Source organism: Myodes glareolus, chromosome 4 (genome assembly GCF_982192425.1).
Source record: "Myodes glareolus chromosome 4, mMyoGla1.1, whole genome shotgun sequence".
NCBI classification, from domain to species: Eukaryota; Metazoa; Chordata; class Mammalia; order Rodentia; family Cricetidae; genus Myodes; species Myodes glareolus.
Window position 1 is genome coordinate 9,939,119 of NC_142029.1, and position 24,164 is coordinate 9,963,282.

At 43.2% G+C, this 24,164-nt stretch overlaps 1 protein-coding gene across 7 annotated transcripts in view; it reads left to right on the plus strand.

Annotated features, from left to right (window-relative positions):
- The first annotated feature begins 2,277 nt into the window (after positions 1-2,277).
- The window catches only part of Cnot10 (CCR4-NOT transcription complex subunit 10), a 49,056-nt gene continuing 27,169 nt past the window's right edge, over positions 2,278-24,164 (plus strand). For 4 of the 7 annotated variants that reach the window (XM_048423223.3, XM_048423225.3, XM_048423224.3 and 1 more), the window contains exons 1-8: positions 2,278-2,558; positions 9,508-9,602; positions 10,367-10,528; positions 12,619-12,769; positions 16,472-16,614; positions 18,168-18,254; positions 18,741-18,824; positions 22,255-22,372. In XM_048423223.3, the coding sequence (XP_048279180.1) occupies positions 2,537-2,558; positions 9,508-9,602; positions 10,367-10,528; positions 12,619-12,769; positions 16,472-16,614; positions 18,168-18,254; positions 18,741-18,824; positions 22,255-22,372 (862 nt within the window). In that variant the 5' untranslated portion in view covers positions 2,278-2,536. Of the gene's footprint in view, positions 2,559-7,362; positions 7,577-9,507; positions 9,603-10,366; positions 10,529-12,618; positions 12,770-16,471; positions 16,615-18,167; positions 18,255-18,740; positions 18,825-22,254; positions 22,373-24,164 lie in introns of those variants that run through there. The other 3 variants (XM_048423219.3, XM_048423221.3, XM_048423220.3) reach the window with 1 other exon arrangement.

Genomic DNA, 24,164 nt, shown 5'->3' on the forward strand with positions numbered 1-24,164 from the left:
GTCCACAGTTACTTGGTTCCATTGTTTCTGGGCCCTTAGTGAAGAGTGCATTGGGCCAGGGCACATGTGGCAAAGTAAAGTTGCTGACTTCTCAGTGGCTGGAAGCAGAGAAGGTTGGGAGAGGAAATAACCTTGAAGGACACATCCCATTGAGATACTTACTCTAACTAAACTCCATCTCCTTAATTTCCATTACTTCTCAATAATGCATCAAATTATAAATCTGCTAATGCATAAATCCATTGAGTAGTTCCAAAACCTTAGAACCCTATCTCCACCCTCAGTCCAGGCCTCCATTTAGGAGCCTTTTGAGGGAGTGGGTGCTTCCTATCTAAACGAAAACAACACTGAATTGTAAAGTGACCTAGAGTGGTGCTTTGATGATATGGTAGTTTGAAAGAAAGAAAATGGCCTCCAAAGAGAGTGACACTATTGGAAGGTGTGGCTTTGTTGGAGTAGGTATGGCCTTGTTGAAGTAAGTGTGTCACTGTGGAGACAGGCTTTGAGATCTTCTATCTGCTCAAGTCTAGCCAAGTATCTCAGACCACTTCCTGTTGTCTGCAAGTCAAGATGTAGAACACCCGAATACTTCTCCAGCACCATGTCTGCCTGCCACCACCATGTTGTATCATTGTGATGATAGACTAAACCTCTGAAAATGTAAGCCACCCCAATTAATTATTTTTCCTTTATAAGAGTCTCTGTGGTCAAACCCTGCCAGCTGCTGCTGCCTCCTGAGTGTTGGGATTAAAAGAACGCACCACACACCAGGTGCTCCTCATAGGATCTTTTAAAATTCATAAAATTAAGCCAAGAGCCAGCAGGATAGATCAGAGCATAAACACTTGCCACCAAGCCTGATGGCATGAGTTTGGTTCCCAGAACCTTCATGGTAGAAGGAGAGAAACGGCTCTCACAAATTGTCCTCTGACCTCCATAGATATACATACTGTGGCACACCTGTACACACATACAAGAATGAATGAATAAGTAAATGTGAAAAAAAAATTAACTAGGCAGTTCATGGTGGGATGCAACCACAGGACTCAACATGCAGCAGAAGGAGAAAGTCTAGTCTAAGGTCTGTCATGGCTATGAACAAGACCAGACCCTGTGTCAAGAAGAAAATAATAAAGTATTTTATTAAAATGTTTAGAGTGGTTCCTATTTTTCAAGCTAGTCCTCAGCTGGTATAAATCTTGAGCAAAAGACTTAGATGTTAGATGTGATGGCACATACATAATATCCTAGCACATGGGTGGCCAACACAGAAGGATTTTGAGTTTGAGGGTAACTTGGACTGAACAACAAGATCTTATCTCAGATTTTAAGAAAGATGCAGAAGAAAACTTTGACTCTACTGATGATGCCTCCTTGAAGCTATTTTTAATTTTACACTTTAAAGACGTTGCTACAAAGATCATCCTTAAGCATGTGCAGAGCTAAGAGTCACTCTTTAGGATACAAACAATGCAGAGGGTTTAGCCTCATGTTGTCATTAAAATTTTATTGTAAAGCATTCCAAATATATGCAAAAGCAGTGATTATCACAACTCCCATGTCCACAGTGTGTTTTTGATGTTTATTAGTTTCTTCTATGTTCTTATGTATTCTGTGTTTTGTGGCTAAAGAATGTTAAAGCAAGTCCAAACACTTCAATATGCAATTTGTGGGAAAAGAAATATGTGGGGCTGACCAGGAGTACATGCCTTTAATCCTAGCACTTCTTAGACAGAGGCAAGCAGGTCTTTGAGTTCAAGGCTACCCTCTTTTATAGAGAGAGTTTCAGGGCTACACTGAGGAATATTACAAAAGAAAAGAAGAAAGAAAGATATAGGGTCTGGGTCGGGCGGTGGTGGCGCACGCCTTAAATCCCAGCACCCAGGAGGCAAAGGCAGGAGGATCTTTATGTGTTCGAGGCCAGCCTGGTCTACACAGATAGTTTCAGGACACTCAGGACTGTTACACAGTGAAATCCTGTCTCAGAAAAAAAAAGTATTTTATCTGGGGAGGGAATGCAATGTAGGGTTGTTGTGGGAAACCAGTGAGTCAGTACAGACCATGTCAGGCTCAGCGCTTGGCACATAAACGTCAAGTGTGATGCCTAGCCTTTTGGTGAGACGCGGAACAAAAATCCCTGCCTCTTCCTGTTTCACTCAGGACCTGCCCTCGCTCACTTCCGGCTTCGCACAAGCACGAGCTTCCGGGGCCGAGACCAGCCACTGTTCCCACGCCCAGCTGTCAGCGCAGCTGGCCCCGCCCCGGAAGTAGTGTGTTCCTCGGCCGCTACCGGGCGGAAGCTGTGGATGGCGGGGAAAACAGCCCTGCACAGGCGGATATGTTGGTTCTGTTGCTAGACGACCAACCGTAGCTTCGTCACTTCCTCAGCCCGTGGTCCGTCCAGGCCCGAACCAGAGGCGAGCGGAGTCGGGTTGAGCTTAGCGTTGTCGCCCGCCTTGCAGAACCAGCGGCCAGCCCGGCGGCGGGAGTCGGGGCCACGCCACCTGTAGGGAAGAACTCGAGCCGAGGCGGGAAGATGGCTGCAGACAAGCCTGCAGGTGAGGCGCCCGCGCCGCGACCCGGGGGCTGACACACTGCGCGCGGGGACGGCGAGGCCCGCGTGGGGGACTCGAGGCCACTTGTCTTCGCTCCTGTGCCCCCGCGCGTCCCTCTTCTCAGCTGTCTCCGCTGGGAGCCCTCGGGTCCCACGTCCAGTGGTTTTCTGCTGTGATTTCTCTTGAATCCACTGCAGACCATCCTTGCCTTGTGCTCCAAGATCGTTCTGGCCCAGGAAGCTCAGCTGTGTCACCCCGCTTTCCAGATGCTTCAAGGGAAGATCTTCCCGAGCATACACGGTTCTCCGAAGGTCCCCAGGTTCAGCTACTGAAAGTGGCCTCGGGTCAGCAACTTTCCTGCGTCCCGTGAAATCCTGTTTCTGAAAACTGTTTAAATAGACGTGACGTTCTGGTCTGTGCCGTTGTGAGCCGCCTCCTGTGGCTGCTGGAAGCTCAGTCTTAGTCCTTCTGCAAATGCTGCTGAGCCGTCTGCCCGGCCCTAAGATTAAGTTCTTACTCTCTATGGTTTTCTCTAGTGTCTCTCCGCTATTCCACTAGGGACTATCAGCCTGTCACCTGGAAAATCTGCTCTGTTTCTTTCAAGAAAGTAATATTTGTGGTATTCAGGTTTTAGTGAAAAAAACTTCAGTGACAAGAATTTAAAGTGGTCAGCACACTTTTTACAGTGAAATGTAATCAGGGTGGGATGTCAGATGACATAGGTTTTAGGGGGTTCCCATCTCCACAACTGACAAATGAACCTGTTAAAGTGAGCCTGTCCCAATTCAGGTGCAGATAGACAGAACCGCTGGAGAATCCTCTCAGTGGTCCCGTAAGAAAACAATAAAGATGTCGGGTGTTGAGCTAACAGAGTGAATTGTGGAATTGGTTGATAAATTGATTAGTTATTGAGACAGGGTCACAGGCTGGCCTGGCGCTTGCTTTGTAGACCGATGCTGTTCCCAAATGCACAAAGACTTACGTACGGTCTTTGCCTCAAGCGGGCTGGGTTAAATGGATGTGTGCCACCATGCCTGCTGCTATAGAATTTTAGATAGGTTGGTCAGGGAGGGCCTCTTGTGAGACTTTGGTTTTGTTGTGTTTTTATTTTAATTATTTTTAATTGTGGGTGCACTTGAACACAGATGCCTGCAGAGGCTGTCAAAGGCCTTGGATTTCCCGAAGCTGTAAGTACATGTGGTAGTGGGTGCTGGGAATCAAACTCAGATCCTCTGAAAAGCAGCACGTGCTCTTAATCCCTGAGCCCCCGGGTGACTTTTTTTTTAATGTTTTATCTGTGAGTGTGTGTGAATGCATGTGTCATGCATGCTTTGACTTCCGAGGATCGAACTCAAATGATCGGGCTTGCACCTTCAGGCTGCAAGCATCTTCACCCTCTGAGCCCCCTGCTGAACGAACCTACCCCTGCCAGGGTAGTGTTTGAGCAGAGATCTGAGTATAGTGCAGGAACAATCCATATGCTGTAGGATGGCTGGAGGGTGTGCAGTGCCTGTCCAAGCCTAGACGAGGAACCAACTTCGTCCTTGTTAATTAAGACGTTCCTGCTGATTGAGGCCATCGCATTCATTTTCTGGAATCATCTTTCTAGATCCGTAGGGCTACCCAGTTTGAGTCCTAGCTCGGTCATAAAAGCGTTGCTTCCCTGGTCACCTGTCCTTCGCAAAGGCACTGCTGCAGGTGTTGACACGGCTGTAGCCCAGCCTGCCCCGAGGACCTGACTCCAGTTTGCTAAGAGCTGTGTGACATGTCGAACTGAAGAAGATCCAGAGCAGCCTTGACGCTCTTGGAGGAGGACCTTGTTCCTGCTGAGATGTTGGATTTGTATGAAGGGAATGAGTTTGGCAAAGTTCTCGTGAACCTGTTTTCAGTGGCATGGTTCTGACCTTTGGATCTCCATATTTTCTCTTTCATACTAGTCTGTTGTTTTTTTTTTTTTTTAAATAAGACTTATTTTATTTTATTTTTGGTTTCTCAAGATGAGGTTTCTCAGGCTGGAGAAATGGCTCAGCGGTTAAGAGCACTGACTGCTCTTCCAGAGGACCCAGGTTCAATTCCCAGCACCCACATGGCAGCTCACAACTGTCTGAAAATCCAGTTCCAGGGGAATCTGACACCTTCACACCGATGCACATGAAAAAAAAAAAGATAAATAAATCATAAAAAGTTAAAAAAAAAAAAAGATGAGGTTTCTCTATATAGCCCTGCTTTTCTGGAACTGCTTCTGTAGACCAGGCTGACTTCGGACTCACAGGGATCCGCCTCTGCCACCCAAGGGCTGGGATTAAAGGCACCTACCACCACTGCCCAGGTTAAGGCTTATTTTTAGTTATGTATATGTGTGCGTGTCTTCGTGTGGATATATGCATATTTGGAGAGATAATTGGAGGATGCCAGAAGGTGCTTTGATGCCCTGGAGCTTGAGTTAGATGCAGTTATGAGCTGCCCCATGTGGGTGTTGGGATCCACACTCTGGTCCTCTGACGAATAGTGCACACTCTTTAAGGTTGTCTCTGTTCACATCAGTCTGCAGAAAGGGTTGTCAGTCTCTTTCCATCCATCCTGTTTGCTTCACTGATCTGTTTTATTTTTCATCTTGTAAATTTATGTATATGGTATGTGTGTGTATGTGTGTATATATGCTTTAAAGTGTGAGGGGTACACATGTGCTTTGGCATGTGTGTGGAGGTCATGGAAAAGCCTTGGGTGTCTTCATCCCCTTTTTTTGAAAAAGATTTATTTTGAATTACATATGTTTATTTGGATGTCTGTATGTGGTTATATGCCTGTGAGTGCAGTGTCTGCAGAATTCAGAAGAGGGTGTTGATCCCCTAGAACTAGAATTACAAGCAATTGTGAGTCCTCTGACATGGGTACTGGGAACCAAACTCTGGAAGAACAATATGCTGCTCTTAACCACTGAGTCATCTTCTAGCTGCTCTCTTTGTATCTGGGACAAGAGCTCTCTGGTTGTTTGCCACCGTGCTGTATACTCCAAGACAGTTGCCTTCCAGGTTCCCAAGAGATTCGGATGTCTTCACTGCCCATCTATCTCACTGTGGGAGAGCTGGAATTACAGACACACCATCTTGTCTGGCTTTAAATGGGTTCTGAGGGTTGTTTAACAGAGAAGAACAGATTTTCATTTGTTTCTGGATTATGTGGCTCCTTGGCAGTTGATGAACCAGTAGATTCTACGCTAGCCTCAGGCTCAAAGTCTTCTTCCCTCAACCTCCTAAGGGGCAGGGATTACAGATGTATGTCATCATGCCCAGTTTACCTCCGTGTTGGATGCTAAATGTCCAAGGTGAAATGGCAGCATTCCAGCCTCCGTCTGGTGAGGCCCTATGACTGTGTTATATGATGGGTGGCAGGGTGCCTGAGTGTGTAAGAGAGATCTTGTGATAAAATAGCAAGTCAGCCAGGATTGTTGACACAGCCTAATCCCAGCAGAAGAACTGCACACAAGTTTGAGGTCAGCCTGAGAAATGTGATAAGTTCTAGGCCTTTCTAAGTTACAGACTGGAACCCAGTCTCAACAAAACAAAACACAAAAAAGGCGAAGAGCAGGTGGAGATCACGCTTGCCATCCTCCAATTTGCTTAGTATTCTAAGATGGCCTTAAACCCACAATGTTTGTGCCTCCATGGACCATGGCACCCAGCTACCCCAAGAACAGATTTGATCAGGATGTTTTTTGATTTTGTTTGTTTGTTTTCTTTCTTTTTGATGTTGGTTTTGTTGAGACAGAGTTTCTCTGTGTAACAGCTCTGGCTGTCCTGGAACTAACTCTTTAGACTAGGCTGGCCTCAAACTCACAGATATCCGCCTGCCACTGCCTCCCGGGTACTGGGATGAAGGCGTGTACCACCACCACCCGACAATTAGGATGTGTAAAACCACAGTGCTGCGACTTCCGGTACCTTACTTTGGTCTCTGGAATGTGTGTCCTCCCATTTTTTTCCAGCTGCGCTTCTCTTAAAATAGAAGGAACATAGTTTGTGGGGCTGGAACTGTAAAATATAACCCCTTTGTTTTGTGTGTGTGTGTGTGTGTGTGTGTGTGTTACATATACATGAGTGTACGAGCTAGCAAGTGGAGGCCAGAGGACACATGTCTTCCACACATGTATTCTCTTGAGACAGGACCGTTCTGTCTCTGTGAAGAAGGATGTACAGCCCTTTCCAGCTGTGTACGTGGGGACTGAGGATTCAGACTCACATCGCCTTGCTTGCGGAGCAGGCGCTCTCACCCACGGAGCCATCTCCTCAGCCTACATCACGCTGTGACCGTGTAACTTCTTTGCATTGTATTGAAGCTATCAGAGTTTGGATGAATTCAGTTTTTCCTTTGGGTGGTAGAAACCACATCTGAGCTGTCCTAACAGCTCTCTGATGACTTCAGTGAGGGCTATCTATCATCCCAGCACTCAGAAAGTGGAGATGAATCGTTGAAACTCACATAGTGAGTTTGTGGCTAGCCTAGACTACATGAGAGCCTGTCTCAAAAACAAAATAAAATAAAATGAAAAGACATCATTTAAAACTTTGCCTTGCCAGACATTGCTGATGTTTTGTGACCATACTGTCTGTCTTAGCCTTAGCATTGTGTTTCAGTCGTTCCTTGACTGCCTGGACTGCGTTTGGACGGTACAGTTTATAGTCATCCTCCAGTCAGCTTTGAAGTGTTAACATTCTGTGTTGGAATATGTCTGTGCTTTCAGTTAACTGACCTCTTTCCATTTGGAAGAGGTGTTACGTTTCTGTTCTGTGGTTGAAACCTAAAGGTGTGTGTGTGGTTAGAAATGAAGTCTTTCAGCTTAAAGAATGTTAAGGTTTGTGCATCCAAGAGCTCTGTACGCCTGTGTCAGCCGTGCTCTTTAGGCCAGGGCAGAAGGAAGGTGAAGCTTCTGGAGGAACGATCGTCCCCGCTTTCCATTGGCAATGGACAATACTTCTGGACAAGTAAAGACACACTGTGGGATTATGTGCAGACGCTGTCTGGTAAGCAGTCAGCAGCTACAAATAGTGCGTGGCTCTTAAAACACTGGGAAACTGATATAGCCCTGCAAATGCAGAAGAAGCAAAACAACAGTAATCTCATTGAAGTATTTCTTTTAATTGTTACTCTGAAGTAAAAGATGTAGGTGAACTATTATTTATTAATATTTGAAAATATGCAACTCAGTTCTCTAGACATGGAAATGAGTTCCAGAGTCTGTCAGCCCCAGTCTTTTTCTATTTTCTAGGGATGATGACGTCTGTGGCTATGTGAGTCTGATTTTAGTGGATGATAGATGCTTAAAGTCTTCAGTGTCCTTGATGGGCACCATGGCTCATCCTGTAAGCCCAGCACTTGGGAGGCTGAGATGGGAGGATTGCCATGATTTTTGAGGCTATGTAGTAATTGAGACTAGCCTGAGCTAATGTCTCAAAGAAAAAGAAATCTGAAATCTTCAATACCTTACTGAATAGTTAGGATCTCTCCCCTCCTACCCCCCCCCCCCACAGTGCTGGGGCTCAACCAAGGCCGTAACTGCTAGGCAAGCACCTCTACCACACAGCCAACATCACTACTGCCTTACTTTGGTTTGGTTTTGGTATTAAGTATGGAACACTTTACAGTCTTCACGTCATCCCTGCAGCTGGGCCTTTCCAGCTTTAGTAGATGTGCTGCCAGCGTGAGCACTTTATTGTATTTTAGTTTTAAAACAGGATCCCACTGTCTTCCTTGGGCTGGTCTTGAACTCCTGGATTTCTAACAGTCTTCCTACCTCTGCTTTCTAAACCAACAATGTTTTTGGTTTAATTTATTTTTTAAAGATTTGTTTGTTTGTTTGTTTATTATATGTGCAGTGCTCTTTCTGCATGTTTGCCTGAATGCCAGAATAGGACACTGGATCTCACAGATGGTTGTGAGCCACGATGTGATTACTGGAAATTGAACTCTGGACCTCTGGAAGAACAGCTAGTGTTCTTAACTATGAGCCATCTCTCTAGCCCCCAAACAGTGTTTTTTGAGTTAGGGTCTCCTGTTTTAATCTGACCTTTTGATGGCTAAATGAAGATGACCTTGAACTCCTGAGTCCCAACTTTACTTCTGGAGTGCTAGGCACCACCAACCATAGTTGGTTTATGCAGTGCAAAGGACTAAACCGTAGGTGCTAGGTAAAAGTCTACCAACTGTTCGTTTGTTAATTTTTTGTGTTGCTGGGAATCGAACCCAAGACCTTGTATATTCTAGGTAAGAACTCTTCTTCTAAGTCACTATAATCTCAACTCACTACTGTCATCTCAGTTCACAGAAAGCATACATGATGTGTGTCTGCTTAGATATAACTCTGACTCTCTACTTGATCCTCAACCTAACTTCAGAACCCCTGAAGGTAGACTTGAGGACATTATCAGGACACATTGAATAAATCCCTTTTCTGCTTTTTACTATTGATTTGGCTATTTTAATTAGTTTATTGAGGATAAGTGGCCACATTTTGTTGGGGCATAGGATGTCACCTCAGGTCTGGTAACCAGAGCAAGTGCTCAAGATCCTAAATCCCCAGTCATGCACAGACAACACACACGTGACAGGTGTAGGGCACATGCCCAGCACTGGGAGGGAAATACTGAGTTTGAGGCTATTGAGTACGTGAGACTATCTAAACCTACTCCTCAACACTCCCCCCGCAAAGAAAGACAATAAAACAGATGGAGAATGAATTCATTGTACGGATTCATATTTTGTGTGTGCGTGGACATATGATGAGCTATGGAACCCGTGTGGAGGTCAGGATAACTTGGAGAAGTTAGTTTTCTTCATCTTTTAAGATCTAGGAATCAAACTCGGGTTGACAGTCTTGCGTACAAACAGTATTTTCTCTTGCTGAACCCTTTTGCCAGCCCCAGCTTCCATTTCTAAAGAAACTTTGTGTTTGCAGATCAGGGAGCCGAGAAACACGAAGGGGCAGGCCAGTCGTCTGGGGTCACTGACCAGGAGAAGGAGCTGTCTACCAGTGCTTTCCAGGCCTTCACAGTAAGACACAGTCTCTCTTCAACTGCTCAGAATGGGTCTGCCGAGTAGAACTTACTTCAAAACAAATTTAAATGTTACAAATTTTATTCTGTCATAATTCAGGAATTAACTTTAGGGAGAAGTGGGTTTAATTTTATATAAATATGCTGAAAAGATTGGAAATACTTTGAGCCACCCCCAAATTTTTGTTTTCATAAATATGGTTTAACTCCAGTTTGAGTCTTTTAAATTTAGATTGATAAATGTGGGGGCCAGTCGTTCCATTTCCCTACTGTGTCCATTCCTTGTCTTGAATGTACTTTAAAGTGGACCACCAAATATTGGTTGTCAGAATTGCAACTTATCTGACATAAACAATATGAAAAAAATCTTATGATATACATTCACGTTAAACAAAAGAATTTCATTTGCATTCAAAGTATATTTAATAGGATCTGACCTTTGGAATAATTACATTCCCTTTCTTGGCTAGCCTCCGATCCATACCCTGCCAGCAACATGTGCGCACCATCCATCATGTCTGCATACTTGTGTTAGAGCGCTGCCTGCTGATGTCAGAGTTGGAGTCTTAGAAAAACGTGACCCGGTGTCCTCTGGCATGCCTATAGCTCTACCTAGGGCATTCATTAGAATGCTGAGGGGACTCCCATGTTAAAACATAAGTGAGATGAGGGAAGCATATTTGGGAAAGCTGTATTGTTCTTAAAGCTAATATGGAATTTTGTGTGTATATATGTGTGGTTTTGTTTGTCTTTTCTTTTTAGTCTGGAAATTATGATGCCTGTCTGCAACACCTTGCCAGTCTCCAAGATATAAACAAAGATGATTACAAAATAATTTTGAATACAGCAGTAGCTGAATTTTTTAAAAACAATCAAACAACAACAGATAATTTGAGACAAACACTTAACCAGCTGAAGAATCAGGTGATAAATGAATTTAAGTGTAAAAATTTGTTGTGTTGTGAAATACAAATAGTTAAGGAAAATAAATGTGATTTCTTACTTGATATTAAAGACAGAATTTCTACTTCTCGAATCCTTTGTTGCTACAAGTTTTGTTTGGACTTAGTTATTACTCCAGTCCCAGCACTGGGGAGGCATTGACCAGCCAAAGCCAGTGAGAAACTCTGTCTCAAAAGGATGGAGAGCAATAGAGGATGTGATGTCGGCTTCTAGCTTTCATAGGGGTTTTCTACACTTGATCACACAATAATAGAAATTTTCAAATCAAATAAACTAATATTACAAGAAGGGCTGCCTGTCTTTGGAAATGAGTTTTCGCTATTTAAGACACCTTTTAATACGAAGGCAGTGGCTGAATAAGTACTGACGAGTGAGCTCCCTTGAGCTGCTGGTCAGCCAGGGTCTTCCCACCCTGTGAACTCCCCGGCCATGTCTTGCTCAACCGTTTGTGTGGCTGAAGTCTGATTGTGAGCCACTCTTCTGCGAAGTTTAGGTTCCATGCCATCAGCCACACCAAAGGTGTTGGATCCATTTTTACTAAACCACTGCATGATTTGGGGAAATGTCAGTCAGAATTAATCTTATAATGTTATATGATTATTCATTTTAGTTTTTATGATGGCAAAGAGATGTTAGTTTTAGTGTGACTAGAATTTTAGTTATGTGTGGTATACATAATTAGAGATTTGTTTTGAAATGAAAAGAGATTCAAGGCAGCCTGGTTCACAAAATGAGTTCTAGACCAAGCCAGGAGGGCTACAAGGAGACCCTTTCTCAGAAAAAAAAAAAAAAAAGACCCACAAGTAAGCCAGGCGTGTGCATGTCTTTAACCCCAACACTCAGGGCTTACTGAGTTGATTTCTCTGATTTCAAGGACTGCCACAGCTATATAATGAGATCCTGTTCCAAACAGACAAGAAAAACAGTGGAAATAAAATGCAAACCTAGGGGGCTGGAGAGATGGCTCAGTGGTTAAGAGCATTGCCTGCTCTTCCAGGGGTCCTGAGTTCAATTCCCAGCAACCACATGGTGGCTCACAACCATCTGTAATGAGGTCTGGTGTCCTCTTCTGGCCTGCAGGCATATACACAGACAGAAAGAATATTGTATACATAATAAATAAATAAATATTTTAAAAAAAATAAATAAATAAAATGCAAACCTAGTCTATAATCCCTTCACTTGTTAAGATGAGGCAGGAGGATTGCTGTGTGTTTGCGGTCCTCCTGGGCTATAGAATGAGACCCATCTCAGAAATCTTATTTTAAAAAGTGGAAATATGGGCTGGAGAAATGGCTCAGCAGTTAAGAGCAGTGGCTGCTCTTCTAGAGGACCTGAGTTCAATTCCCAGCATCACAACCATCTTAATAACACCTGATGCCCTCTTCTGACCTGCAGGTATACATGCAGAGCACTCGTATATAAAATATAAATAAGTAAATTTTTTTTAAAAAAAATTAAAAATATGAGCCAGGCAGTGGTGGCACACGCCTTTAATTCCAGCATTCGGGAGGCAGAGGTAGGCGGATCTCTGTGAGTTCGAGGCCAGCCTGGTCCACAAGAGCTAGTTCCAGGACAGGCTCCAAAGCTACAGTGAAATCCTGTTTCGAAAAACTAAAAAAAAAAAATAAAAACCTGAAGATACTATTTTTTGTTGTTTTGTATTTTGTTTTTGAGACAGGTTTCTCCATGACTGTCCTGGAACTCATTCTATAGACCAGGCTGGCCTCGAACTCAGGAATCTGCCTGTCTGGTCCTCTCAGTGTTGGGATTAGGAGTGTGTGTCCCCAGCCTGGTGAAGGTACTGTTGAGATGTAGGAAAGTAAGATGTGCTAGAGCTGGGCATGGTAATGCACATCTGCGCTCACAGCTATTCGGAAGCTAGCCTGAAACTCACTATTGCCTGGGCTGATCTTGAATTTACACTGGTACTACCTCAGCTTTTTAGGGGCTGAGATTATAGGGGTGTGCCACACATCCAGCTGAGGTCTTTGACTTTTGCAGTCTGTTGTACTGTTGTTAGAGCACATTCTGTCTGGATTGTTTTGTAGGTCCACTCAGCTGTTGAAGAGATGGATGGATTAGATGACGTTGAAAACAGCATGTTGTATTATAATCAAGCAGTCATTCTTTATCATCTGCGGCAGTATACAGAGGCCATATCTGTTGGTGAAAAGCTTTATCAGTTCATAGAACCTTTTGGTATGTTATCTGTCAAGCCAGAAATCTCATCCACTCTTACTTGCAAAATTCTCTAGTGTTTTTTTATCTAGATGACCTAAGTTAAAGCTATCTGTCAGCATTTAAAGGGAATAGCTCAGTCAGTGAACTGCTTGCCTTGCAAGTGTAAGGACCTGAGTTCACTGCCTAGAGCCCATGTGAAGACAGCTGAGTGTAGTAGTGTGTGCCTGTAATATACAGGTGGATCCCTTGAGTTTGCTGGCTGGGTAGCCTGACCTACTTAAGAAGCTCTAGGCTATTGAAATACCTGTCTCAGTACTAGAGTCGGGCTGGAGAGATAACTCAGTAGTTAAGAGCACTGGCTATTCTCCTAGGACATGAGTTTAATTCCCAGCACCCACATAGCTGCTCACAATCATCTGTCACTCTCAGAAGATCTGATGCCCTCTTCTGACCTCCTCAGGCACCGGGCATGCATATGGTGCACAGACATACATGAAGGTTCACTAAGGAACGACCACAAAAATTCCTGTCTTCCACACACATGTACTCACATTCAACTGCATACCTGAGCACACACATATAAAATGACCAAAAATAAAGCTGTTTCAACCTTTCTCAATTTGATTTTAGACCAGATAAGCTTGTATGACATTAGAGAAGTCCAGTTTCCTTTAGCACTCCTCCTCACCTGAGTTTTTTTTTAAAATATATGATCTTTTTTTTTTAAAGATTTATTTATTATGTAGACAGCATTCCTTCCATGTATGCCCACACACCAGAAGAGGGCACCAGATCTCATTATAGATGTCTGTGAGCCACCATGTGATTGCTGGGAATTGAACTCAGGACCTCTGGAAGAGCAGTCAGTGCTCTTAACCACTGAGCCATCTCTCCAGCCCCGTCACCTGAGTTTTAAAGGTGCCCCATATGCTGTCACATGCCTGTAAACCTAGCATCTGGTGGACCAGGTGTTCAAGGTCATCCTCTGACACATACTGGGTTTGAGACCTGGGTTTCATGAGACCCTATCAAAAAGGAAGGAAGGTAGGAAGAGGGGAAGGGAAGGAATGAACTGTTAGATAGTAGAAAGATGTTTGTCTTTTCTTTCCTCTTAAATACTACCTTATTTTGGAGCCCTTTTACCATAATGTACTTGAAAAAGAGATGGGGGTGGGTTGGAGAGATGGCTCAGTGTTTTGGAGTACTTATGCTCTTGTAGAGAATGTGGGTTTGCCTCCCAGCCCTACATTTGGCCTCAGCATACACCAGGCATACACATACATACACACAGTCAAAACATTTATGTGTCTAAAGTAAACATTTTTAAAAGGCCATTTTGGAGCCGGGCAGTGGTGGCACACACCTTTAATCCCAGCACTCGGGAGGCAGAGGCAGGTGAATCACTGTGACTTTGAGGCCAGTCTGGTCTACAGGAGCTAGTTCTGGGACAGGCTTCAAAGCTACAGAGAAACCCTGTCTCAAAAAAGCAGAAAGACAGTGTAGTATTTTATTTCTCTGTTGCCCTGCTGAAATTTGTGCATGCAGAGAGCAAATAGGGGTTTGTGTTTGCACTCTGATGCTAGCCTTAAGAATTGGGAAAGGTGGGTGCTATTGAGCAGAAAGAAGCTAGCAGATAAACAGCTGCTGGTGTGTGGTTAAGAGCACCAGTGCTCTCCAGTCCATAGGAAGTCTGCGCTTTCTGTTAGATCAGACCATTAAGGGGACTCAGAAGCTGCGAACCCCGGTCTATTGGTGGTTCCTATACAGCAGGTGGTGGAGTGTGCTTCTGCCCCTGTGGCACTTGGGAAGAGGCTATGTAGGGCCCTCTGACAGCTTGGTGAGCAGTTGGTAAATGACTCTAGGGAACCATTTTGAGTTCCCTGTCTTTCACTTCTGATGGCTTGGTGACTGGTAGGCTTGCCAGGAGAGAGGGAGTGGTAGGGACTGTATATTAGGGGCTAAGTCCCTTCATGAAGCTATCTGTCAGAATTGCTCCCCACTGTGTGCTAGAAAGCATTGGCAGAGCTTATCTGAATTCTGCCAACAGTTCACAAAATGCTGTTGAGCTCTACTATGGCTAAGAGAACATAAAATTCCGTGTAAGTCATACGGATCTATTTATTTTTTTGAAAATTATTGTAATTAATTTTTCTATTTAAAAGTTTTCATTTATTTATATTTTTAAGTACTTTTTATTTTTATTTTTTATTTGGTTTTTCGAGACAAGGTTTCTCTGTAACTTTGGAGCCTGTCCTGGAACTAGCGCTTGTAGACTAGGCTGGCCTCGAACTCACAGAGATCCGCCTGCCTCTGCCTCTCGAGTGCTGGGATTAAAGGCATGCACCACCATCGCCTGGCTTAAGTACTTTTTAAATGATATGTGTTGGAGGTGTGTCTATGTATGGGTGTATGCACATGAGTACGGATATCTAGAAGTTAGAGCTGGAGTTACAGGCAATTGTAAGCTGCCTGATGTGGGTGCTAGGAACTCGGATCCTCTGGAAGAGCAGCAAGCTTTCTTAACCTTTGAGCCACCTCTCTCGCCTTTATTTTTGAGACAGTATCTCACTGTGTAGCCCTGACTGACCTGGAACTTGCTACGTGGACCAGCCTGACCTAGAACTGTCCGAGGTCTGCCTGCCTCGCCTGAGTGCTGGGATGAAAGGCGTGCAGCATCATATTCAGCTAAATTGTTTACTTTTTACTAGTTGGGTTTTTTTTTTTTGTTTTGGTTTTGGTTATATTTGAGCAGTTTTGGATTCATAGCAAAATTGAGAGGAAAGCGCAGCTCGTTCCTATTGCCTTCCTCATCAACATTTGTAACTCATAGCAGCTGCCCAATTGGTAAGTTACAGTGGATGAGCCACAGTGACACATCACAGTCCCACAGCGTCCATAGCTTACGTCAGGATTTACTCCTGTTGTACTTTGTGCATCTGGGTATATAGAGTACAATCACTGCCCTAAAATAAATGCTTTGTGGCTGTCTCCTCTCCTCTCCCACAGACATTGAGCTTTCTGCCATCTTTGTAGCTGTGCTTCTTCTAGAGTATCTGTGCAGGTTGGAGCCCTGATATGCATGCTCTACACAAAGCACATTTATTGAGTGCACACACCAATGCTATGAGCCAGGCCTGGCTTTGCAATGTAGGGGACATTTCAGTGAGCTTAACAGAGGAAATCATTATCCTTGTCACTCTCATAGGAGTAGTTGAATGCTATGGAATAGTGCTAAAATCAGGTAAGAAGATAGAAGTTGATTAAATAGAGACTTTTAGATGCAGTAATCAAGCAAAGCCTCTGACCTTCCACACATACTCTGTGTACACATATGTTTGGAAAAATACACATGCACACATGTATACAGTCATACTAAAATAGATAAAAATTGGAAGTTAAGTGGTATGCAGAGGTATTGTGTATTAATAAGTATTGAAGCAAATGCTTGAATTAAGGCTTCTTCCTACTACATGGCTGCCTCTAGGAAGACTGTAAAAGACTATTCGCTGACTACCTGAATGAGGCCTGGAGAACCCACTAGAACAATGGCAGCACCAGGAAAGGATGCTGCTTTCTTTCATGGCTTTAGTAACATTCTTTGTTTGAATGAAGATGTGCTTTGTTTTGAAGAGCTCTGTGTCCTGTTTAGGAGTAAGCAGAGGTGTATGCTCAACCTTAGATTGTAACCTTTCCTATTTGTTTGTGTGTTTGTTTTGTCAGAAGAAAAATTTGCCCAAGCAGTGTGCTTTCTGCTTGTAGACTTGTATATATTAACCCACCAAGCTGAGAAAGCTCTGCATCTTCTTGCTGTCCTAGAAAAAATGATATCACAGGGCAGCAGCAACAAAAACGGGAAGAACGAGGTGAGTTCCCAAGCGTCAGACTGAGACTTAAAAAGTGTGCCCCATGTCTGTCATGTGGGATAGTATCCTAGCAGCTTTATGGAGTGTGATTCACAGAAGCTGTACTATCTGTCTAATCCTTATAAACTGCCTTTTAAAAATTTTTCTTTTACTAACATCTGCATGGTCTACATTTTCAACCCCAACAGGTGGATTAAGAGATTCCAACTGATTGCTCTTAGCAATCTTCCTAAACTTTGTGTTGTATAATATTTCATTTTCATATTTGGTACTTGTAGAATTTGTTGAAGTAGACCTTAGTTCAGTGTGTGTATATATATATACATATGTAGATGTGTATATATATATATATACACATATATATATATATATATGTAGATGGAAGTTTATGTCCCCACCTGGTCCCACAGCCATTCAGTCCCAAAGAAACACACAGAGACTTACATTAATTATAGACTGGTTGGCCTGTTAGCTCAGGCTTATTATTAACTAGCTCTTAGAACTTAAATTAACCCATAATTCTTATCTATGTTTAGCCACATGACTTGGTATCTTTTCTCAGTGCAGAATTTTCATCTTGCTTCCTCTGCGTCTTAGTAGCAGCTGCAGACTGAGCCTTTCTTCTTCCCAGAATTCTTCTAATCTGGTTGCCCTGCTTATACTTCCTGCCTGGCTCCTGGCCAATCAGTGTTTTGTTTTACTTACTTACTTACTTACTTACTTATTTATTTTTGGGTTTTTTAAGACAGGGTTTCTCTGTAGCTTTGGAGCCTTTCCTGGAACTAGCTCTTGTAGACCAAGCTAGCCTTGAACTCACAGAGATCTGCCTGTCTCTGCCTCCCGAGTGCAAGTGCTGGGATTAAAAGTGTGTGCCACCACCACCCAGCCAATCTGAGTTTTATTAAACCAATACGAGTGACAAATCTTTACAGGGTACAAGAACAGTATACCACAGCATGTCTATGTGTGGTAGGTTCTAATCTGACAGTAGGAACACTGAGCCCTTGTCCTTGGGGCCCTCTGTAGGGAAGGGATGGATGGAGTACAGTGAGGTCATGGGGAGAGAGGAAGAAAATTAGAGAATCTCCAGGAATTGAGTGTTTGATTTGACTATGCAGATTGACCAGTCAGAAAAGGAGGGATGGAGCAGAGTAACTGTCCTAATCGAGGAAACAGCACAAAGGGGATGAATGGTGGTACTGAAATGATGGGGTGAGCTCATTAGAGGGGAAGTGGGTGGGAAATGGAGTACTTCCTTGGGAAGTCAGGACTCAGTGATGAGGTAGGATTCTGACAGAGGAGGGTGTAAGAAGGCAGAGTGTGTCTTGGGTTCTAGAGAGCTAGTCTGAGTGACATCCATAGTTATGTTCATCAGAGAGTTTCTTGTTAGGAATGCCGTGCTGACCTGACCCATAGTCCCTCGGAGTGGGCTCTGCAGCAGGTTCAGTTTGAAAATGACCGAGGGCTACTTGACTTGAGCACTTTGTACGTAGCACACTTGAAAATCAATTATGGTCATAACTATTTGATTGACTTTGTTCACTATTATACAGACTGGCAATAACAGCAACAAAGATGGATCTAATCCTAAGGCTGAGAGTGGAGCGCTAATAGAGGCTGCAAAATCCAAGATACACCAGGTAGTGTATATTCAAAGGGTGGACATGCGCTGAAGCAGTGTGAGAAGAACACTAGTTCAAGGCAGTGTGTTTACTCAGCTTGGAAGACTTGTAGTTTAGAAGTATAGTTTTCCCTCCAAATACATTTTACTTTATATATATGTAAAACTTCTTTAAGTTACTTTATAGAACTTTGAAATAACATAGGATATATGATAAGTCAATATATGAAAATTTAAAATTATGCAGATGTAGATTTGTAGGGGTTTTTTTTTTTTGCTCAGGAGTAGAATTATTGTCTACAATGCACAACACCTTAGATTCTGTCCCTAGCACCACAAAAAAGAAAAGAAAACAAATATTTAAGGTAATTTATAAGATGCATTGCATGTGACTGGAATTTGACTGTGTTGTAAGCAGAGAGAGCTAGTGTCCTGCACTGGAAACTAGAACTTGAGCATGTGTAAATGACCCACCCTTGTACACCTCTCCCTTCCTCCTTGACAGTACAAAGTCAGAGCATACATCCAAATGAAGTCCCTAAAGGCGTGCAAACGGGAAATCAAGTCTGTCATGAACACAGCTGGAAATGTAAGTTCCTTCTGAACTTTTTCTTGTGTCAGTTTCTGACTTTTCTATTTAGACTGAGGACTTGTTAGTTTTCGGTGAGGGGTGGCTTAGTGGTAAAGTACATGCCTCTAACCCAAGTTCTGAGGGGTCCAGGAAGATTCTGGGCTTGCGGGCTTCCAGCCTACCATTGAAAACACAGACTTCAGGTTCAGGGAGAGCCTGTCTCAACAGAACAGGGAGAGAGGGTAGGCTACCTATTCTCTTGTGGCCTCAGCACACAGGTGTGTGCACCTATACATATTTGTTTTTAAAAATTGATTGTGGCAGCACACACCTTTAATTCCAACACAGAGAAACTGTCTTGGAAAAAAAACCCTTAATAGATATATAAAATAATTGGTGATTGTTGTATAGTTTACTGCTTATACCCAAGGCCATGAATACTTGACTTGGAAGTGGCTCCGCCTAGATCATAATGTAGATCATAATCCTGAGATTATGATTTCTTAGTGCCCAGATCATCTCTGGGCCAACAGAAGGCTGAGAGAGAGGGAGAACTAGACCATAGAAGGAGAGCATGTTTATGAGCCAGTGAGTAAATGCTGGGATGGAGGTTTTCAAACTCCAGTGTCCAGACCTCTGTGTGTGATTGCACTCTGAATCAGCACTCTCTGGAGGCCAGACAGTGTGAAGATTTAGTGACAGTGGTCTGAAATCCAAAAAAACAATTGCGGGATAGAAAGAGTAGTGCCTACAAACAAAACTTGCTGTTTGAACCTTCTTCCTTTCATACAGTAATATGATTTCCCTTTATAACTGGTTATTGGTTATTAGGTGAAAGGTAAACTTGAGTCCTAAGTAATGAGAAACGCTGGGGATAGCTCAGTGATAGAGCACTGAGCACTAGCCTAGCAAGCAGTCTTCTATAGTTGGCTTTTCACTCTTTGCTCTTTGGTGGCCCATCACCTGCTCCCAGACTTATTCTTACTCATGAATGCCCAGCCTTAGTTTGGCTTGTTTCTAGCTAGCTTTTGTAACTTACATTATTCCATTTCTCTTTAACTACATTTTGCCTCTGGGCTTTTTATCTTTCTTTATTCTATATATTTTCTTTCCTTCTTACTCCAGGGCTGGCTGAGCCCATGCACCCTCCTCTCCTCCTTTTCTCTCTCCTCCTCCTCCTCCTCCTCCAGAGCCTAGATTTCTCCTTTTTATTCTCTCTGCCTGGCAGCCCTGCCAATCCCTCTTTCCTGCCTAATTACTGGCCATTCAGCTCTTTATTAGACCAATCAGGCATTTTAGGCAGGCAAAGTAAACAGCTTTACAGAGTTAAACAAATGCAACATAAAAGAATGCAACACATCTTTGCATCATTAAACAAATATTCCACAGCATGAATGAATGTAACACTAATATTCCACAGCAATCATCTCTGGGTTTAGTCTCAAGTTCATTCTCAAATGTGCTTGTGCATACATGCGCGCGTGTGCGCGCGCACGCGCGCGCACACACACACACACACACACACACACACAGATGATACAGTCCTATCACTTCAGAAGTGAAGGCAGGAGGATAAGGAATTCAGGGACAGCCTAGGCAACAGTGAAACCATTTTAACACCCCCACCCTGAACTGGAGAGATGACTCAGCAGTTAGGGTCTCTCACTACTCTTGCAACATGAATTTAGTTCCCAGCACCCACATCAGGCAGATCACAGTTGCCTGTAACTCCAGCTCCAGGGAATCTAAAACCCTTTCTGACCTCACAGAATTCTGCACTCCAGTGCACAAACTACCACTCACGTCCACATAGAATAATTAAAATAAGATCTTGAGATGACAATAGCAAGACATTTCTCCGTAGTACATATGTAAATAAAAAGCCTGGATGTGGGGGCTCAGTTTTACAGTACCAACACTTAGGTGATAGAGGCAGGAGGGTCAGAAGTTCAAGACCATAAATTCCATCTCCAGGATATCTGACATCCTATCCTGGTTTCTGTAACATCCATACTCAGTATGTCTGTTCTTCCCCCTCCACCCCTCACCACCACCATACTGTCCCCCCCAACATAATTTAAAAAAATAACTCATCTTTGTCTTAGTCAGTGTTCTATTGCTGTGAAGAGACCAAAGGCAACTTTTATAAAAGAAAGCATTTAAGTGGGACTAGCTTGCAGTTTCAGAAGTTTAGTCGGTTATCAATATGGTGGGGAGAATGGTGCACATGGGCAGACTGGTACTGGAGAAGTAGCTTTGAGTTTACATCAGAATCCCCAGGCAGCAGAGAGAGCACCGAACTGGTTTGAGCTTTTGAAGCCTCAAAGACCATCCCTGGTGACACATTTCTTCAACAAGGCCACACCTATTCTAACAATAAGACCTCACCTCCTAATCCCTTTCAAGTAGTGACACTCCCTAATGACCAAGCATTCAAATATATGAGCCTATGGGGGCTAAATCCCCTCCCCGCGGGATTTCTTTGTGTAGCCCTAACTGTCGTGGAACTCAAGAGAGATACGCCTGCCTCTGCCTCCAAAATCCTGGCATTAAAGGCATGCGCCACCACTGATTTATAGAGGCCATTCTTATTCAAACCACCACAATCTTTTTTAAAATAAAAAAAAATAAGGAAGATCACTCTCTAAATTACCATTCTCCTGCTGTGAGGAGACACCATGGCCAAAGCAACTTAAGAAATGAATTTTTTAATTTGGGGGCTCGCAGTTCCAGAGGATTAGAGTCCGTGACCAGCATGGCAGGAAGCATGGCAGTTAGGCAGGCATAGTGCTGGAGCAGTAGTTGAGAGCTTCTATCTGATCCACAAGCACAAGGCATCAATAGCTCTCTGTGAATGGTGTGGACTTTTGAAACCTCAAAGCCTGACTACAGTGACACACCTCCTTCACAAGACCACACCTCATCCTTTCCAAATGGTTCTACCAACCAGGGATCAAGTTTTCAAATATATGAGTCTAGGGGGCCATTCTCATTCAAACTACCATTAGCATCAATTTTGCAATAACCATTAAAACAAAAGTCTTAGTTTGTGCTGTACAGTTGACTTCCAGTTAAGCCAGACGCAGCCTTGTGTGTTTGTATTCCCAACCGCGTAAGGGGCTAGGGCAGAAGATCACCTGAACATAGATCGTGCTGGGCACCGGGAGACTGCAGTGCATGGGAACAGTCAGTTAATACTCTGTGAGCAAGCTCTGTTCTTATGCACACGTGTCATAGTGTTTTTAGGTAGACACATCACAGACTGTTCTCTGTAAGGCTTCAGTATTTTAAATAGCAAGATCCATGCAGCATTTAGAGATTGTTTTCTGTGGCATGATTCAGCTGATTGATTTATGTCCTAAACACTTTCATGCACAGCGGTGTAGTCCCAATCATGCAAAAAAGAACTGAAAACAAATTTTAAATCACTTTTATATTTTCTTTACAGTCTGCACCCTCCCTGTTTCTTAAAAGCAATTTTGAGTACTTAAGGGGCAATTATCGAAAAGCAGTGAAGCTGTTAAATAGTTCAAACATTGCTGAGCATCCAGGCTTCATGAAAACAGGTAAAAGAAAACTGTAAAGTTTTGGTTGGTCTACGCCTTATTGCTGGGATCCCCCCACCCCACACACCAGTCTTTTTCGGAGTGGTGTTTGTTCATCTTTAGGTGGAAATGTTCTCTAAGTCTGATATGGTGGCACAGTCTAATCCCATCACTGGGTAGACTGAAGTAGGGGTGCCTCAAATTTGAGGCTAGCCAAGCTGCCTTTCAGAGCTCTATCTTAAAACAGGGTTTTCCTATTTCTTCATGCAAAAATAAAATTTTTATCATATAATTTGTTTCCACGTTGAAAGAGGACTCACCACATCTTTCCTTTGCGTTAACCTTACCTGTTCGTTACCTGTTCCTGGTGTGTGTGTGTTTGTATTCTTTGTTTTGGATTCTGTTCTGATGCACACATAACCTCTATCTACAAACCTGTGGACCTTCCGCTTTCCTCCAGTTTGGTGTCTGAGTTCACTGGAGAGTGGAGAAAGTCAGTTGTATTCTTGGTTTCTCTTGGACCTTCTTTAAACACGCACCCCTAACCGTCCTGGGTTTGTTTAGCTTTGGGTTTTGTATCTCCTGTGCCTGGGCTAATCTTGTTTATTTAACTGAGTGTGTCAAGGTTGACCTTGTTTGTTTTTTTTTTTTTTTTTTTTTTAATCTTGCCTCTCAGCTCTGCAGTGGTAAAAGCACAGGCTTGTGCCTCTGCCCCTGGTGATGTGGTGCTGGGGGATTGTTGATGTGCAAGGGCTTATGAATGCTAGGAAGCACCCAGCCTGTTACACCACATCCCTAGCCTGTTCTCCTCAATTCTGTTTCTAATGTTTTTATTGTCGTGGTATAAAATGATCTCTCAAATCACAAGTACACTCTGAGAAAACTGCAACAGGTCTAGAGATGGACGTGAAGTCGGACTGATCTACAAAGCAAGTTCCAGTACAGCCAGGGCTAACAGAGAAACCCTGCCTCAAAAAACCAAAATATGTAAATATTCAAAGCATACAGCCTTGGTATTTAGCAGTGAATATCCTGTTATCAACTTGTCATAATCTGACATTGTGTGTTGCAAGTGTAAAGTATGCCATGCTAACTAGTACATTTTCTGTAATTTCGTTTCAAGACAGGGTCTTACTATGTAGCTCTGGCCAGCCTCACACTCAGAGAGCTGCCTAACTCTGGCTCCCTACCAGTACTGTTATTAAAGAAAGGCATGAGCCACCACACCCAGTCTCACATAGACCAGGCTACCTTTGAACTTGCTGTGTGACTAAGGATAACCTTGAACTCTGTATTACTGCCTCTACCTCGCAGGTGCTAAGATTATAGGCATGCGCTACTCCTTTGCCACTACACAAGCTTCCATAAATAGTGAAAGTGAAAGCTAAATTTGGGTTATTTTCATTATACCAAAGTGAAAATCTATCCAGGTAAAGGATTAAAATGTAAAAATAAAACAAAAGCACAGAAGGAAACTGGGAGGAATATTCTGCTCTGTGGTGAAGAATGCTTGCTTGAACATTATCCAAAATCCTAGTGCTGTAGAGTTTGGAGAAATAACTAAAGATTTTTGACCACAGAAAAAAAATGTTTTTTTGTGATTAAAAACACAAATACACACATACATTCAAGATCAAGTCACGGAACAAATGAGAAATATTGGTGGGAATGAGTGTTTGTAGTAGGCAGAAGACCTCTCTGACATACATGTCAAGGGGTAATTGACAAACCAGATGAGATAATACCTAAGCTAAGAAATCGTGCCCAGTCAGCTTCAGCTACCTAGTGAATTCTAGGCCACCAGGGTCATTGT